Source organism: Salvelinus namaycush, unplaced genomic scaffold, assembly GCF_016432855.1.
Source record: "Salvelinus namaycush isolate Seneca unplaced genomic scaffold, SaNama_1.0 Scaffold954, whole genome shotgun sequence".
Lineage (NCBI taxonomy): Eukaryota > Metazoa > Chordata > Actinopteri > Salmoniformes > Salmonidae > Salvelinus > Salvelinus namaycush.
This window is the reverse complement of record NW_024061702.1, coordinates 52,786-71,860: the sequence shown is the minus strand read 5'-3', so window position 1 is coordinate 71,860 and position 19,075 is coordinate 52,786. Positions and strand designations below refer to the sequence as shown.

At 44.6% G+C, this 19,075-nt stretch overlaps 1 protein-coding gene across 1 annotated transcript in view; it reads right to left on the bottom strand.

The window, feature by feature from the left end:
- LOC120043549 (neurexin-1a-beta-like) overlaps positions 1-15,236 on the bottom strand; it is a gene marked incomplete at its 3' end in the record, with an annotated part of 31,754 nt that extends 16,518 nt beyond the window's left edge. Inside the window, exons 1-2 of the mRNA XM_038988107.1 lie at positions 15,195-15,236; positions 12,333-12,504 (exon numbers count right to left, since the gene is read on the bottom strand). Of these exons, the coding sequence (XP_038844035.1) occupies positions 12,333-12,504; positions 15,195-15,236 (214 nt within the window). The remainder of the gene's footprint in view (positions 1-12,332; positions 12,505-15,194) is intronic.
- Positions 15,237-19,075: the final 3,839 nt, after the last annotated feature.

The window sequence follows — 19,075 nt, the reverse complement described above, 5'->3', positions numbered from 1 at the left end:
CACAGAGACAGCATACCGTGTGTGAGTGTGTGTGTCTTTTTTGTGTATGTGCGTGTGTGTGTGTGTGGGGGGGGTTCTGCTGACCCTGAGAGGAGAAGGGATGGAGAGGGGGAATTGGAGTGAAATGGGAGATATGAGAAAGAGATCGAGAGGAGAGAGAGAGAGAGAGAGAGAGAGAGAGAGAGAGAGAGGAAGAGACCAGAGTTAAAGAGAGAGAGGAAGAGAGAGAGAGAGAGAGAGTGAGATGAAGACTGAGCAGTAATGAGAGAGAGAAATAGAGAGAGAGGGTAAGAGAGACCAGAGAGTAAGATAGAGAGGAATGGATGGAGAGAGAGACCAGTTAAAGAGAGAGAGGGAAAGAGACCAGAGTTAAAGAGAGAGGGAGGGATTTAGAGAGAGAGAGGGAAAGAGAGACCAGAGTCCAAGAGAGAGAGGGAGGGATGGAGAGAGAGAGAGTGAGGAAGAGAGACCAGAGTTAAAGAGAGAGAGGGAGGTATGGAGAGAGAGAGAGAGAGAGAGGAAGAGAGACCAGAGTTAAAGAGAGGTATCTTTGTTTGTCCATCATGCTCTGATAAGAGTCGAATAATAAGGCCATTGCGCCCTACTCCATTAACTTTGTCTGCTGTGTGGTAGACAGGCTTTCAGCACTAGCTGTTCCCTCCAATAGAGTAGTGTACTACCCTGCTACAGTACCCTCTGGGCTTGACAGCACCATTGTAATGGTATTACTTCCATGGCCCAGACTCTGGAGAAGAAAGAGGGTCTGATTTCTGAGGCTGCATATACTCCATATAATACGAAGTCTGCGACAGCATCCCAAAGGACACCCTGTTCCCCTTATAGTGCACTACTTTTGACCAGGGCTCAAAGTACTACATACTATATTGGAGAAGTAATAGTGTCATTTGGGACGCACAGACCCTCTGATAATTGGGCTAAGGACAGTCTAATGGGTCGTTAAGTAGGCAGAATGGGACATTTTAATGAGATTACACGAGGGAGCGGTGTACAGGCACAAGTGGTGCAATTATCCCCACCCTGCTTTTCTCAATGGTGGTCCCCTCCATCCCATCCAATATGTTCTCCTTCCTCCCCCTGTCTCTTTCTTTCTCTCTGTTTGTCTCTCACTCTCAATGGTGGTCTCCCTCCATTCCTTTACCCTTTTAGCCATTTGTCTTTCTCTCTCTCCCAATTTTCATTTTCAATTTAAGGAGCTTTACTGGCATGGGAAAAACATATTTACAGTTGAAGTCAGAAGTTTACATACACTTAGGTTGGAGTTATTAAAACTCGTTTTTCAACCACTCCACAAATTTCTTGTTAACAGACTATAGTTTGGCATGACACAAGTCATTTTTCCAACAATTGTTTACAGACAGATTATTTCACTTATAATTCACTGTATTACAAATCCAGTGGGTCAGAAGTGTACATACCCTAATTGTCACGTTCCTGACCGGTTTTCTGTTATTTTGTATGTGTTTGACGGTCAGGGCGTGAGTTTGGGTGGGTAGTCTATGTTATATGTTTCTATGTTTGTATAAGGGTGACCTGATATGGCTCTCAATTAGAGGCAGGTGGTTTTCATTTCCTCTGATTGAGAGTCATATTAAGGTAGGCGTGTTCACACTGTTTGTTTGTGGGTGATTGTCTTCCGTGTCTGTGTCTGCGCACCACACGGGACTGTAGCGTTTGTTCGTTCGTTTGTTATAGTCTGTACCTGTTCCTACGTTCTTCGTGTTATATGTAAGTTCTCATGGTTTAGGTCAGTCTACGTTCGTTTTTGTTATTTTGTAATCCTTCCAAGTGTTTGTTTTCGTATTTCGTCGTTTACTTTAATAAATCATTATGTATTCACAACCCGCTGCATTTTGGTCCTCCGATCCTTCTCTCCTCTCCTCGTCCGAGGAGGAGGAAGATCTAGACACCCGTTACAGAATCACCCACCAACCTAGGACCAAGCGACGGGGGAGAGCACAACAGCGAAACCAGGACTCATGGACATGGGAGGAAATATTGGCTGGAAAAGGACCCTGGGCTCAGACAGGAGAGAATCGCCGCTCTCGGGAAGAGAGGGAGGCAGCTAAAGCCCAGGAGCGGTGGTATGAGGAGGCAGCAAGGAGACGTGGCTGGAAGCCTGTGAGTAAACCCCAAAAATTTCTTGGGGGGGGCTAGAAGGGAGAGTGGCGAAGTCAGGTAGGAGACCTGCGCCCACTCCCTGTACTTACCGCGGAGAGCGAGAGTACGGGCAGACACCATGTTACGCAGTAGAGCGCATGGTGTCTCCTGTACGTGTGCACAGCCCGGTGCGGTACATACCAGCTCCTCGTATCGGCCGGGCCAGATTGAGTATTGAGCCGGATGTCATGAAGCCGGCCCTACATATCTGGCCACCAGTACGTCTCCTCGGGCCGGCTTACATGGCACCAGCCTTACGCATGGTGTCCCCGGTTCGCCTACATAGCCCGGTGCGGGTTATTCCACCTCCCCGCACTGGTCGGGCGACGGGGAGCATACAACCAGGTAAGGTTGGGCAGGCTCAGTGCTCAAGGGAGCCAGTACGCCTGCACGGTCCGGTATTTCCGGCGCCACCTCCCCGCTCCAGGCCAGTACCACCAGTGCCTACACCACGCACCAGGTTTCCAGTGCGTCTCCAGAGCCCTGTTCCTCCTCCACGCACTAGCCCTATGGTGTGTGTCTCCAGCCCAGTGCCTCCAGTCCCGGCACCACGCACCAAGCCTCCTGTGCGTCTCCAGAGCCCTGTACGCACTGTTCATTCTCCTCGCACTCGCCCTGAGGTGCGTGCCCTCAGCCCGGTACCTCCAGTTCCGGTACCACACACCAGGCCTATAGTGCGCATCGAGAGTCCAGTGTGCCCTGTTGTTGTTCCCCGCACTAGCCTGAAGGTGCGTGTCCTTAGCCCGGTACCTCCAGTTCCGGCACCACGCACCAGGCTTCCAGGGTGTCTCCAGAGCCCTGTACGCACTGTTCCTTCTCCCCGTACTCGCCCTGATGTGCGTGCCCTCAGCCCGGTACCACCAGTGCCGGTACCACGCACCAGGCCTATAGTACGCCTTGAGAGTCCAGTGTGCCCTGTTGTTGTTCCCCGCACTAGCCTGAAGGTGCGTGCCCTCAGCCCGGTACCTCCAGTTCCGGTACCACGCACCAGGCCTACAGTGCGTCTCAGCCGGCCAGAGTCTGCCGTCTGCCCAGCGGCGCCTGAACTGCCCGTCTGCCCAGCAGCGCCTGAACTGCCCGTCTGCCCAACGGCGCCTGAACTGTCCGTCTGCCCAACGCCGTCTGAACTGTTCGTCTGCCAAGCGCCGCATGAACTGCCCGTCTGTATTGAGCCTTCAAAGCCGCCCGTCGGTACTGAGCCTTCAAAGCCGCCCGTCTGCCATGAGCCTGCAAAGCCGCCCGTCTGCCATGAGCCTACAGAGCCGTCAGCCAGACAGGAGCCGCTAGAGCCTTCCGCCAGACAGGAGCCGCTAGAGCCTTCCGCCCGACAGGAGCCGCCAGAGCCTTCCGCCAGACAGGAGCCGCCAAAGCCTTCCGCCAGACAGGATCAGTCAGAGCCTTCCGCCAGACAGGATCAGCCAGAGCCTTCCGCCAGACAGGATCAGCCAGAGCCGTCAGCCAGCCATGAGCGTCCAGAGCCGTCAGCCAGCCATGAGCGTCCAGAGCCGTCAGCCAGCCATGAGCGTCCAGAGCCGTCAGCCAGCCATGAGCGTCCAGAGCCGTCAGCCAGCCATGAGCGTCCAGAGCCGTCAGCCAGCCATGAGCGTCCAGAGCCGTCAGCCAGCCATGAGCGTCCAGAGCCGTCAGCCAGTCATGAGCTGTCCCTCAGCCCAGAGCGGCTATTTATCCAGAACTGCCCCTCAGTCCAGAGCTGTCTCTCTGTCCGGAGCTGCCCTTCAGTCCGGAGTTGCCCCTCTATCCTGAGCTACCTCTCTATCCTGAGCTACCTCTCTATCCTGAGCTACCTCTCTATCCTGAGCTATCCCTCTGTCCTGAGCTATCCCTCTGTCCTGAGCTATCCCTCTGTCCTGAGCTACCTCGTCCCGGAGCTGTCCTTTATCTTGGTGTTGCCCCTTAACCTAAGTGGGTGTATAATGAGGGTGGTCATTCTAAGGGGGAGACGTAAGCTGGGATTGACTATGGTGGGGTGGGGACCTCGCCCAGAGCCTGAGCCACCACCGTGGTCAGATGCCCACCCAGACCCTCCCCTAGACTTTTGGTGGTGCGTTCGGAGTACGCACCTTGAGGGGGGGGTTATGTCACGTTCCTGACCGGTTTTCTGTTATTTTGTATGTGTTTGACGGTCAGGGCGTGAGTTTGGGTGGGTAGTCTATGTTATATGTTTCTATGTTTGTATAAGGGTGACCTGATATGGCTCTCAATTAGAGGCAGGTGGTTTTCATTTCCTCTGATTGAGAGTCATATTAAGGTAGGCGTGTTCACACTGTTTGTTTGTGGGTGATTGTCTTCCGTGTCTGTGTCTGCGCACCACACGGGACTGTAGCGTTTGTTCGTTCGTTTGTTATAGTCTGTACCTGTTCCTACGTTCTTCGTGTTATATGTAAGTTCTCATGGTTTAGGTCAGTCTACGTTCGTTTTTGTTATTTTGTAATCCTTCCAAGTGTTTGTTTTCGTATTTCGTCGTTTACTTTAATAAATCATTATGTATTCACAACCCGCTGCATTTTGGTCCTCCGATCCTTCTCTCCTCTCCTCGTCCGAGGAGGAGGAAGATCTAGACACCCGTTACACTAATTTGACTGTTCCTTTAAACAGCTTGGAAAATTCCAGAAAATTATGTCATGGCTTTAGAAGCTTCTGATAGGCTAATTGACATAATTTTTGTCAAAATGGAGGTGTACCTGTAGATGCATTTTAAGGACTACCATCAAACTTAGTGCCTCATTGCTTGACATCATGGGAAAATCTAAATTAATCAGCCAAGACCTCATAAAAGAAATTGCAGACCTCCACAAGCCTGGTTCATCCTTGGGAGCAATTTCCAAACACCTGAAGGCTCCACGTTCACTTTTACCGCTGAGGAAGGAGACGCGTTCTGTCTCCTAGAGATGAATGTACTTTGGTGCGAAAAGTGCAAATCAATCCCAGAACAACAGCAAGGACCTTGTGAAGATGCTGGAGGAAACAAGTACAAAGTATCTAGATCCACAGTAAAACGAGTCCTATGTCGACATAATCTGAATAGCCGCTCAGCAAAGAAGAAGCCACTGCTCCAAAACCGCCATAAAAAAGCCAGACTATGGTTTGCAACTGCACATGGCGACAAATATCGTACTTTTTGGAGAAATGTCCTCTGGTCTGATGAAACAAAAATAGAACTGTTTGGCCATAATGACCATCGTTATGTTTGAAGGAAAAAGAGGGATGCTTGCAAGCCGAAGAACACCATCCCATCCGTGAAGCACGGGGGTGGCAGCATCATATAGTGGGGGTGCTTTGCTGCAGGAGGGACTGGTGCACTTCACAAAATAGATGGCATCATGAGGCAAGAAAATTATGTGGATATATTGAAGCAACATCTCAAGACATCAGTCAGGAAGTTAAAGCTTGGTCACAAATGTGTCTTCCAAATGGACAATGACCCCAAGCATACTTCCAAAGTTGTGGCAAAATAACTTAAGGACAACAAGTCAAGGTATTGGAGTGGCCATCACACAGCCCTGACCTCAATCCTATAGAAAACGTGTGGGCTTAACTGAAAAAGTGTGTGTGAGCAAGGAGGCCTGCAAACCTGACTCAGTTCCACCAGCTCTGTCAGGAGGAATGGGCCAAAATTCACCCAAAATATTGTGGGAAGCTTGTGGAAGGCTACCCAAAACGTTTGACCCAAGTTAAAAAAATTAAAGGCAATGCTACCAAATACTAATTGACTGTATGTAAACTTCTGACCCACTGGCCATGTGATGAAAGAAATAAAAGCTGAAATAAATAATTCAATTATTATTCTGACATTTCAATTTCTTAAAATAAAGTGGTGATCCTAACTGACCTAAGACAGAGAATTTTTACTAAGATTAAATGTTAGAAATTGTGACAAACTGATTTTAAATGTATTTGGCTACGGGGTATGTAAACTTCTGTCTTCAAATGTACATTGCCAAAGCAAGTGAACTAGATAATAAACAAAAGTGAAATAAACAAAAACTTTTACAGTAAACATTACACTACAAAAGTTCCAAAAGAATAAAGACATTTCAAATGTTATAGTATGTGCAAATAGTTAAAGTACAAAAGGGAAAATAAATAAATATAAATATGGATTGTATTTACAATGATGTTTGTTCTTCACTGGTTGCCCTTTTCTTGTGGCAACAGGTCACACATTTTGCTGCTGTGATGGCACACTGTGGTATTTCACCCAATAGACATGGGAGTTTATCAAAATTCAATTTGTTTTCAAATTCTTTGTGGATCTGTGTAATCTGATGGAAATATGTGTCTCTAATATGGTCAAACATTTGTCAGGAGGTCAGGACGTGTGGCTCAGTTTCCACCTCATTTAGTGGGCAGTGTTCACATAGCCTGTCTTCTCTTGAGAGCCATGTCTGCCAATGGCAGCCTTTCTCAATAGCAAGGCTATGCTCACTGAGTCTGTACATAGTCAAAGCTTTCCTTAAGTTTGGGTCAGTCACAGTGGTCAGGTATTCTGCCACTGTGTACTCTCTGTTTAGGGCCAAATAGCATTCTAGCTTGCTCTGTTTTTTTGTTAATTCTTTCCAATGTGTCAAGTAATTATTTGTGTTGTTTTTTCATGATTTGGTTGGGACTAATTGTGTTGCTGTCCTGGTGCTCTGTGGGGTATGTTTGTGTTTGTGAACAGAGCCCCAGGACCAGCTTGCTTAGGGGACTCTTCTCCAGGTTCATCTCTCTGTAGGTTATGGCTTTGTTATGGAAGGTTTGGGAATCACTTCATTTTAGGTGGTTGTAGAATTGAACGTCTTTTTCCTGGATTTAGAAAGTCAGCAGATATTGGCCTAATTCTGCTCTGCATGCATTATTTTTGTCGAAATCTGTATGCAGAGTCCCAATTTGGAGATTGTCCCATTTTGTGAATTATTGGTTGGTGAACGGACCCCAGACCTCACAACCATAAAGGGCAATGGGTTCTATTACTGGTGAAGGTATTTTTATTTTAGCCAGATCCTAATTGGTATGTCGAATTTAATGTTCCTTTTGATGGCATAAAAGGCCCTTCTTGCCTTATCTCTCAGATCGTTCACAGCTTTGTGGAAGTTACCTGTTGCGCTGATGTTTAGGGCAAGGTATGTATAGTTTTTGTGTGCTCTAAGGTTAGGTGTCTAGATGGAATTTGTATTTGTAGTCCTGGCAACTGGATATTTTTTGGAACACCATTTGTTTTGCCTTATTGAGATTTACTGTCAAGGCCCAGGTCTGACAGAATCTGTGCAGAAGATCTAGGTGCTGCTGTAGGCCCCCCTTTGGTTGGGGACAGAAGCACCAGCTCATCAGCAAACAGTAAAGATTTGACTTAAGATTCTAGTAGGGCGAGGCCGGGTGCTGCAAACTGTTCTAGTGCCCTCGCCATTTCGTTGATATACGTATATGTTGAAGAGGGTGGGGCTTAAGCTGCATCCTTGTCTCAGCCCATTGCTCTCTCTCTCTCTCTTTCTCTCTCTCTCTTTCTCTCTCTCTCTTTCTCTCTCTCTCTTTCTCTTTCTCTCTCTCTCTCTTTCTCTCTCTCTCTCCCCATCTTTCTCTATCCTTCTCTTTTGAAGGAGTCATGTGCAAGTGTTGAATTAGGAACAAAAAATATTTCACCATTGAGGTGCCAGGACAGAGAAGAGCTTGACCTGGGCTGAGCAGAATCTGCCCTCCTGTACGGGTAGTGCCCGGGTTGGGTGTGTAGGGTTTGAGCATAGCCTGGTAGGGAGGTGTAGGTAGGGAGGGGCAGTTCCTCTTGCTGCTATGTAGCTAAGCACCATGGTCTTGTAGTGGATGCGAGCTTCGACTGGAATCCAGTGGAGTGCCACTATATAGGGAATAGGGAATCGGACTCCTATATAGGGAATAAGGTACCATTTTGGACACAACCAGACCGACCAAGGTATTAATGAAGGCTCATTAAACCATATAGGAATAATATAGATTATGAATGGGGCAGAGGGCTGGGGGGAAAGGGAAGGGGATGCTGTATAGTACAGAGCAACAGAGAGAGAGGTGGGCTTGGATAAATCCTGTTCTGTTCAGATAATCCTCACGCAGAGCACCATTTATATAGGAAGTTGTCCTATTTGTGTATAGCTAAATTCATTCATATTTGATAGGTAGTTAACTTGCAGTTAACACTTGAATCTGGTAAGAAATGGAACTAATATATGTTCATCAGAATCAAATGAGACATTTTTTAATTTTTTTATTTCACCTTTATTTAACCAGGTAGGCTAATTGAGAACAAATTCTCATTTACAACTGCGACCTGGCCAAGATAAAGCAAAGCAGTGGGATACAAACAACAACACAGAGTTATTTGCTCTGGTTTGAGTCGCGCTGTGCAGACTGGCGAGAGTTGTCCGGGCTAAAGGTAGCTGATGACTGCTAGCAGGGGCTAGCTGACCACTAGCTAGTAGCTAGTTAGCTGGCTAGCCTCTGTTGGGGGCTTCCAGTTCAGAGGATTGATCTGCAGGGCTCGTGTGGTAAACCATGCCAATTGGAAAAATAGGTATAGTGGCCAAAGAATTTGCGCGATGGGCCTCTTAAGCTAACAGTCCGATGTGCTCTAGACAGCTAGCGGGCCGACGTCACGACGGAGCAGTCAGTTGAAAAACCCCCTCGGGGTTTCCCCCCTCATCCCCTCATATCTCCAAACAACTATAAGTGGATTTGAATGTGTGTCTGTTGATTAGATCTTGTTTGGAAATTCAAAATGACCTACACTGCATATCCATGTTTGATGTTATTTTGTATAATGATTTCCTTTCATAGAATTACAATGAGGGACACCAGTAGGACTATCTTGGCTCTGTTGATGTATACTACTATATAACTATAACATGTTTTTACTCTGCTTGATGTGAAATACAAGAATATGTACAAGTTCTTCTTCTTCTTCTTCTTATCTCTTCCACTGCTCTTCCCTCCCTCATTTATTTGGTTGTTTCATTCTGGTGGTTTATCAGTCGTTCTTTGAGACACAGAGTCAATCAAGTTTTGACTAAGTGGCACAAAATCTAATTCATCTCTCGTGATTTATTTTTTATTTTATTGCGCTGACTTTTAAAAACTTTAGTCTGAAGTTGTCCTCATTTCAGGACATTATACTGAACTTCATGTCAAGTCAAAATGAAGAGAGAAAATAAACAGGTCTGTCGTAGGAGTTTTGGAAATGGGGAAATTTCAATAATGTTTGTGTGTGCTTAATACGTGTCTAGTCTGTGTGAATGAGTTCTATAAAAAGACCAACCAAAGCTTCTGAATAAGGTGTCTGCATTCACCATGCACTTACATGTAATTGACCTAAAGAAACTATTTCAATTGGAAACAAGCTGTAGCTACACTTATCTTTAATCAATTCCAAATAGTAACTGTTTTACATGTTATTCAATTGCATGTTTGATAATGAAGGCCATTCCAATATAGTAGCTAAGAAATAAAACAGAAAATTATATCTGAAAGTGAATGTTTAGCTGACTAGTATTTGAATTAGAATTCACTGATATGAAGTCTTAACGATTGTGTCCTTACTTACATAATAACAATGACATAATTGCCTTCTAGATGTTTTTGTTATACCACTGAAACAAATGGTGACAAATTAATTAAAGTAAAATAATATATTTTATTTAACAAATGATTGGCTTCAATCCTATTGCAGATTTAGACAGACAATGAATTCTGACTCAAAGACATTCAGGAGGAGTTGTTGACATGTATTTTGTTGTTTTTTCTTGATTCTTTGTTTTGTCTTGATTTCCTCCATTGAGCCGGTGAGTTTAATCTGCCGTTGAGAAATATCCTTGGTTAATTACTCCTCCCCTCACACCAAATGAAAACATGCAGCTCTGAATTCATTAGAGAGCTAACCAACCTTCAACTAAATTCATCTACTTCCTTTTAGACGTCACTCTGTGCAACAAGTTATCTACTCTTTTTTTGTATTTTTGTATTTTTTTGCCCCAAAATGGCTGTCTCAAGATGCAATAAAAAGCTATCTTTATCTTTTCAAGTATCCAAAAGATTTAGTGTATTGATGTGTGTGTGTGTGTGTGTGTGTGTGTGTGTGTGTGTGTGTGTGTGTGTGTGTGTGTGTGTGTGTGTGTGTGTGTGTGTGTGTGTGTGTGTGTGTGTGTGTATGTGTGTATGTGTGTATGTGTGTATGTGTGTTTGTGTGTGTGTGTGTGTGTGTATGTGTGTTTGTGTGTGTGTGTGTATGTGTGTTTGTGTGTGTGTGTGTATGTGTGTTTGTGTGTGTGTATGTGTGTTTGTGTGTGTGTTTCTGTCTGTCGATGTTTTCTGCCCGTCTGTGTGCCTGTCCGTCTGTGTGTCAGTGAGTCTCTCTCCTGCACAGCTAAGATCCTATAGCAACCATAGATCCTATAGCAACCACATATCCTATAAAAACTATACAGCCATCAGTCTATTAACCCTGCGGTGAATGCTTTGTTCCTCCATGTTTGTTGCACGTCACAAGACATTCATTTCCCCCGTCTGCCTGAGGCGAAGAGTGACGAGCGAATCTGTCCCCAGCCATAAAACCCCTCTTTAGTGTTGGTGAATGCACTGGGCCGCCTGAAAAGGTCAACACACATTAGAGAAGGAGGAGAGGAGAGCGGACAGGTTGAAATCATCTCTGGTTTGTCCTCATGCCAAGATGGTTGAGTTAAACTCAGGCGATCCTGATCCTATGAGCTAGGCCCCTCCCCTATGCACCAGGATCCTCACATACCAGGCAGGCTCCACCCATATGAGCAAGGCCCCTTTCGCAATTTCTCCCCTTGTTTTAGGCCCCTCTCCTATAAACTAGTCCCCTCCTCCAAAGGGTCTTTTCCTGAGAACTGTCATGACAGAGAGTGGGCAATATGTTCATATTCTATCTTATACATCTTATACCATAAGAATACAGTGAAACTGTTTGCTGTTGCAGACAAACATAGATTATCATTGAGTCTACCTACATAATATTTGTCCAGAGGATAGACATTAATATTTACAGAAAGTGACATCACAGGAAGTGACATGCCAGTTCAAATATTCCAACCGTTATGTCAATTAATGGGATTTTAAGACCATACTGTATTCTCTGTATTAATTGTAATTTGTTTAGAGTAGACAATTTTGCAAAACAATCTCCAAAGAAACTGGCATACTTGCAGCAACAGAGATATGGCATTGCCAGCCCTTTTAATTCTGGCATGTGCGGCCATCTGTGGTGCTGTTTTAATTCCGGCATATTTTGACGTATGTTAGCTGTCAGTCAAACTGCGCACAAGTTAAACTGAAACTAACCTTGACGGTTGAAATTAGGATTTCATTCCGAAATTTTGGCATTAGTGTTAAGTTGATTAATTCAGAGAGTTAGACATTAGGGTTAAGATTAGGCATTGATTCCGAGTGGTTAAGGTTTGCGATAAGGTTAAAATGGAAAAACAAACATTTCAAAACAAAACTAGCACTGGGATTGAACCCACAATCCTCTGAGCTGTAGCTCGCGGTTTAAACTAGATGCTAATAGATGCTCGCATTACCCCTAGTGGACAGTAGGACATTTTCATGGAAATAAAATGCCACCCCATGCCATAATTTCACCATTTAAAATATGGCTAAATACTTCATAATCCACTAGAATTTGGCAATTTCAATTTGCTGTCTTGACTTACTTCTGTGAAAGCTATGGGTGTTCCTGGGTAACAGAACACGTTCACTTCCTGGTTAGAGTAGCCTATATGTGGGAACATGACAAATGCTGTCACATATAACAAGACATTAAATCATTCATCTGACTTGGATCCTCTGTAGCCTTTGTCAAAGCCTTTTAGTAGTTCAAATGTTGTGAATTCAAGACACACAAGTCATCATTCTACTGACATGTTGACATTTCAAAGGTTACTGTATAAAAAACGGACAGTATTATTATGAGAAAGAAGCACAGTATATATATGGCACACCAACCAAAAACATGTCATACACCATTTATAAATAGCCCACCATTTTTTAAACCTCCTGACAACAGTTAGGATACCCTTTTTGGTCATTTCAAGTACAGGTACATTCAAAGTGTGGTAGAGAGCACTGTGAGCAGAGGATGCTGGGAAGGTAATAAGGCGTGGGTGTCTTACCTGTGGGATAGCGCTCTATGACAGGTAGGTCATCCACCTGTAGTGTGGCGTTACCGCCACTCCGTGTAAACTTCACTATATGGTACTTTCCATCATTTACAAACTTTGCTGTCTCCTCGATATTTATGTCGTCCGTTCCAACATTAAATATAACTGCAATGTTTCCTTTTTCCTGTTGACACAAAAAAGAAAGAGAAAATAAGGTTTTATAGATGAGAAGGAAATGTTTCTTGATGAGAAGGACGTTTATCTTGATGAGAAGGAAGTGTGTCTTGCTGAGAAGGAAGTGTGTCATGATGAGAAGGAAGTGTGTCTTGATGAGAAGGAAGTGTGTCTTGATGAGAAGGAAGTGTGTCTTGATGAGAAGGAAGTGTCTTGTATATTCCAAAGCAGATGTTTGGTTGCTTTATAAAGAACAGCAAAGTGTAAGAGTCATTGTGTTTATGTAGTGATGAAGAAGATGATGATGGTAATGATGATGATGATGACGATGACGATGACGATGACGATGATGATGCTGATGATGATGATGCTGGTGATGGTGATGATGTTGGTGATGATGGAGATGATGATGATGATGGCGATGATGATGGTGGTGATGATGGTGTTGATAATGATGATGATGATTATGATGATGGTGGTGAGGATGATCATGATGACCACATCCACGCGTTGCCACTGAACTGTAGATACCCTCTGATTATGTTTACACAATGAAAGGAAATAGTGAGCTAATCAAATCGGAGACATTACAAGGAAGTAATACTCAGTATAATGCTGTCTGAATCGATTTCCTTGTCACTATACATATAGTTATCAATTCTAATCAAGTGTTACAACAACGTCCACAATCAATATTTATTTCTGTTTAGCCACTGATATCTGGATTTAACAAAATAATAAAAACATGAGTAGGCTACATATTGGTTCGGTAATGCAAATAACTCAGGGGGCTGAGCAATGTTTTTTACTGATTGCCTTTGTTAAAAGACTACCTTGTGTGTTCTCTGAATAAACCAACTCAGTTATTTACTGACGCTTTTCTCCTTATTATTTTTATATCAGCATGGCTATTGTGACTTCCGGGTAATGAGAGAGACCATCTGTATATTGCTGTGTGCCCCAAAGCACAGTTTAAAACTTAACCTACTCATCAGTTTAATAATTGGTGATTTAGAGTCCAATCAGAAGGTAGGAGTATAAACTTGTCAAAATGTATATGGCATTCAGATCTGATTGATACGGATTGGTTCAGTGTTTTGCATCAAACAAGAATAAACCAAATGGAATCAACTAATACCAAAAATATGTTCAATACTGTGTGTCTGTTCCGTGCCTTGTCATTGTCACACCATCTCTGCCCCCGACACAGGTCAGGCATGTGTTGTAATGAGCTCTAGTCATATTATTGAAGGTTCTTAGCTCCCAGTCATGTACACAGGAGTGCTTTATGTGGTGTGTTGGCTCAGGCAAGCTAATCTTCTCTTCTACTCTCTCTCTCTCTCTCAATTTAAGGGCTTTATTGGCAATGGAAACATATGCTAACATTGCCAAAGCAAGTGAAGTAGATAATACACAAAGTGAAATAAACAATACTAATTAACAGTAAACATTACACTCACAAAAGTTCCCAAAAAATAAAGACATTTCAAATGCCATATTATGTGCAATTAGTTAAAGTACAAAAGGTGAAATAAATACACTGGCTTGCAAAAGTATTCACCCCCTTGGCATTTTTCCTATTTTGTTGCCTCACAAACTGGAATTAAAATGGGTTTTTGGGGGGTTTGTATCATTTGATTTACACAACATGCCTACCACTTTGAAGATGCCAAATATTCGTTTTTTGTGACAGAACAAGAAATAAGACAAAAAAAAACTGAAAACTTGAGCGTGCATAACTATTCACCCCCCCAAAGTTAATACTTTGTAGAGCCACCTTTGAAGCAATTACAGCTCCATTTCTTTTGGGGTTTGTCTCTATTAGCTTGGCACATCTAGGCACTGGGATTTTTGCCCATTATTCAAGGCAAAACTGCTCCAGCTCCTTCAAGTTGGATGGGTTACGTTGGTGTACAGCAATCTTTAAGTCATACCACATATTCTCAATTGGATTGAGGTCTGGGCTTTGACTAGGCCATTCCAAGAAGATTAAATGTTTCCCCTTAAACAGCTCCAGTGTTGCTTTAGCAGTATGCTTAGGGTCATTGTCCTGCTGGAAGGTGAACCTCCATTCCAGTCTCAAATCTCTGGAAGACAAACAGGTTTCCCTCAAGAATTTCCCTGTATTTAGCTCCATCTATCATTCCTTATTAAATTCTGACCAGTTTCCCAGTCCCTGCCGATGAAAAACATGCCCACAGCATGATGCTGCCACCACCATGCTTCACTGTGGGGATGGTGTTCTCGGAGTGATGAGAGGTGTTGGGTTTGCGCGAGAAATAGCGTTTTCCTTGATGGCCAAAAAGCTACATTTTAGTCTCATTTGACCAGAGTACCTTCTTCCATATGTTTGGGGAGTCTCCCACATGCCTTTTGGCGAACACGAAATTAGTTTGCTTATTTGTTTCTTTAAGCCATGGCTTTTTTTCTGGCCACTCTTCCGTAAAGCCCAGCTCTGTGGAGTGTACGACTTAAAGTGGTCCTATGGACAGATACTCCAATCTCCCGCTGTGGAGCTGCCTCTCTGATTAATGCCCTCCTTGCCTGGTCCGTGCGTTTTGGTGGGTGGCCCTCTCTTAGCAGGTTTGTTGTGGTGCCAAATGATTTCCATTTTTTTTAATAATGGATTTAATGGTGCTCCGTGGATGTTCAAAGTTTCAGATATTTTTCATAACCCAACCCTGATCTGTACTTCCCCACAACTTTATCCCTGATCTGTTCGCAGAGCTCCTTGGTCTTCATAGTGCCGTTTGCTTGGTGGTGCCCATTGCTTAGTGATATTGCAGACTTTGGGGCCTTTCAGAACAACTGTATATATACTGAGATCATGTGATAGATCATGTGACACTTAGATTGCACACAGGTGGTCTTTATTTAACTAATTATGTGACTTCTGAAGGTAATTGGTTGCACCAGATCTTATTTAGGGGCTTCATAGCAGAGGGGGTGAATACATATGCACACACCACTTCTCTGTTTTAATTTTGTAGAATTTCTTCATTTCACTTCACCATTACATGAAATCCAAATAGAAATATATTTAAATTAAAGGTTGTAATGAAACAAAATTTGAAAAATGCCAAGGGGGTGAACACTTTTGAAAGGCACTGTAAACATAAAAATGGGTTGTATTTGTTCTTGTTTGTTCTTCACTGGTTGCCCTTTTCTTGTGGCAACAGGTCACAAATCATGCTGCTGTGATGGCACACTGTGGTTTTTCACCCACTAGATATGGGAGTTAATCAAAATTGGGATTGTTTTCTAAATCTTTGTGGATCTGTGTAATCTGAGGGAAATATGTGTCTCTAATATGTTCATACATTTCCTTCTCTCTCTCCACCCACTCTCTCTCTATTTCTCAATCTGCCTCTCTCTTTCTGAGCTGCTTTGAAGGGAGCAGCTGGTTGGAGGCTCAACCCTACAGCACAGTACAGCAGCACACTGCATGAGATTATCCAGTCAGCATAACCTCTCTTTCTTTCTTTCTCTCTCTCTCTCTCTCTCTCTCTCTCTCTCTCTCTCTCTCTCTCTCTCTCTCTCTCTCTCTCTCTCTCTCTCTCTCTCTCTCTCTCTCTCTCTCTCTCTCTTTCTCTCATTCACTCTTTCACCCACCTCTCTATCTCCCTCCCTTTTTCTCTCTGCCCAATCACTCTAACACTGAGTAAGCAGTGAGCACATCCCACAGCCAAAAGCTACTTCTAGCTTCCCCAATTAGAAACACTTGTAGTGTGTCACACCAGATTACGGAAACTAGGACGTTCCTCTGGTTTATAAATGTCATTTCAAAGGAAGCCGAGAGTTAACACCAGATTGTATCAACTGAGACCATTAAAGCTACAGTAAGTAATTCACTACCTCACTCCCCCTACCCACTCTCACTCCACCTTCACTCCCTCTCTCCCCCTACACCCACATCTCTCTACACTCACTCCCCGTACATTCCCTCACCCCCTTACACTCCCAAACTCTCCCCTACAGTCCTTCACTCCCCCTACACTCCCTCACTCCCCCCATACTATCTCACTCTCCCCTATACTCTCTCTCTCCTACATTCCCTCACTCCCCCTACACTCCCTCACCCCCCCCTTATACTCCCTCAATCCCCCCTATACTCCCTCAATCCCCCCTATACTCCCTCAATCCCCCCTATACTCCCTCTCTCCCCCTACACTCACTCCCCCTACATTCCCTCACTACCCCTACACTCCCTCACTCCCCACTACACTCCCTCACTCCACAATTACAGCAAAAAAAACATAAAAAACTGTGTTAGTGGAAGAGATGAAAGCAATTATAGTGATGCTTTTATTAGTACTCCTTCAATAGCCATTTAATGCTCCCCAATGTCTCTTTAAATAATTCCCGGCATTTAGTCACAAATTGCCTTTTCAATTTTCTAAAGCAAAATTATTTGAGAGGGGGGAGAGGGCAGGGGAAGGGAGAGACAGGGACAGAAAGGTGGGGGTAGACAGAGGGTAGAGGCAGAAAGTAAGAAAGATAGAAAGAGAATAGATGTATTATTGTTTATTTCACATTTGTTTATTATCTATTTCACTTGCTGTGGCAATGTAAACATATGTTTCCCATGCCAATAAAGCCTCTTAAATTACATTTAATTGAAAATGAATTGCGAGAGAGAGAGGAACTCAAACACAAACACATGGTCTCTCTCTCTAGCTCTCTCTCTCTCTTTCCCTCTCTCTCTGTCAGTATAACTTCAGAAATCTAGTTTAAAAGGCTTTAACGAGGTGGTACCTAGGGATAGTTAGGGCTCTAACTGGGTGGTAGCTAGGTGTAACTAGGGCTCTAACTGGGTGGTAGCTAGGGGTAGCTAAGGCTCTAACTGGGTGGTAGCTAGGTGTAACTAGGGCTCTAACTGGGTGGTAGCTAGGGGTAGCTAAGGCTCTAACTGGGTGGTAGCTAGGTGTAACTAGGGCTCTAACTGGGTGGTAGCTAGGTGTAACTAGGGCTCTAACCGGGTGGTAGCTAGGGGTACAGTAGCTAGGGGTAGCTAGGTATATTACAGTCAGTACTGAAATCTAGTTGAAAGGCTCAAACTGGGTGGTAGCTAGGGAAACAGTAGCTAGGGAAACAGTAGCTAGGTGTACAGTAGCTAGGGGTAGCTAGGTATATTCCAGTCAGTAGTGAAGTCTGGTTGAAAGACCCTAACTGGATGGTAGCTAGGGAAACAGTAGGAACTGGGTGGAATAAAGAAGAGGGTGCCATTCGGGACACATTCCCAGTCCATTTACCCCCATCCAGCCCTCTTGCTGTACATACACACATACTCTACCCCCCACCAGCTCCAGCCCTCCTCTACCCCCCACCAGCTCCAGCCCTCCTCTACCCCCCACAAGCTCCAGCGCTCCTCTACCCCACCAGCTCCAATCAATCAATCAAATTTCAATCAAATGTATTTATAAAGCCCTTCTTACATCTGCTGAGGTCACAAAGTGCTGTACAGAAACCCAGCCGAAACCCCCAAACAGCTAGCAATGCAGGTGTAGAAGCTCCTCTCCAGCCACCCTCTCCAGCCCTCCTCTACCACCCACCAGCTCTAGCCCTTCTCTACCCCAACACCAGATCCAGCCCTCCTCTACCACCCACCAGCTCTAGCCCTTCTCTACCCCAACACCAGATCCAGCCCTCCTCTACCCCTACACTAGATCCAGCCCTCCTCTACCCCTACACTAGATCCAGCCCTCCTCTACCCCTACACTAGATCTAGCCCTCCTCTACCCCTACACTAGATCCAGCCCTCCTCTACCCCCCCACCAGATCCAGCCCTCCTCTACCCCTACACTAGATCCAGCCCTCCTCTACCCCCCCACCAGATCCAGCCCTCCTCTACCCACCCACCAGATCCAGCCCTCCTCTACCCCCCCACCAGATCCAGCCCTCCTCTACCCCCCCACCAGATCCAGCCCTCCTCTACCCCTACACTAGATCCAGCGAGCGAGCATGCGTGCGTGAGTGCGTGAGTGCTTGCTTGTGCGTGTGAGACTGACACAGCAGTGCTCAATGCCTGGGGGAGATGTGCCTAAAACATATTCACCCCCGATCCCAACGAACTCCCCATATGTTCCCTGTTATCACTGCCACAACTGGCATGACCAGAACAGCTGTAATACTGGAGTGAGTTACTACTACTGCCATAACCAGAAATGCTGTAATATTGTAGTGAGTTACTACTACTGCTACTACTGCCATAACCAGAAATGCTGTAATATTGTAGTGAGTTACTACTACTGCCATGACCAGAACAGCTGTAATACAGGAGTGAGTTTCTACTACTGCCACAACTGGCATGACCAGAACAGCTGTAATACTGTAGTGAGTTACTACTACTGCCATAAACAGAAATGCTGTAATATTGTAGTGAGTTACTACTACTGCTACTACTGCCATGACCAGAACAGCTGTAATACTGTAGTGAGTTACTACTACTGCTACTACTGCCATGACCAGAAATGCTGTAATATTGTAGTGAGTTACTACTACTGTCATGACCAGAACAGCTGTAATACTGTAGTGAGTTACTACTACTGCCATGACCAGAACAGCTGTAATACTGTAGTGAG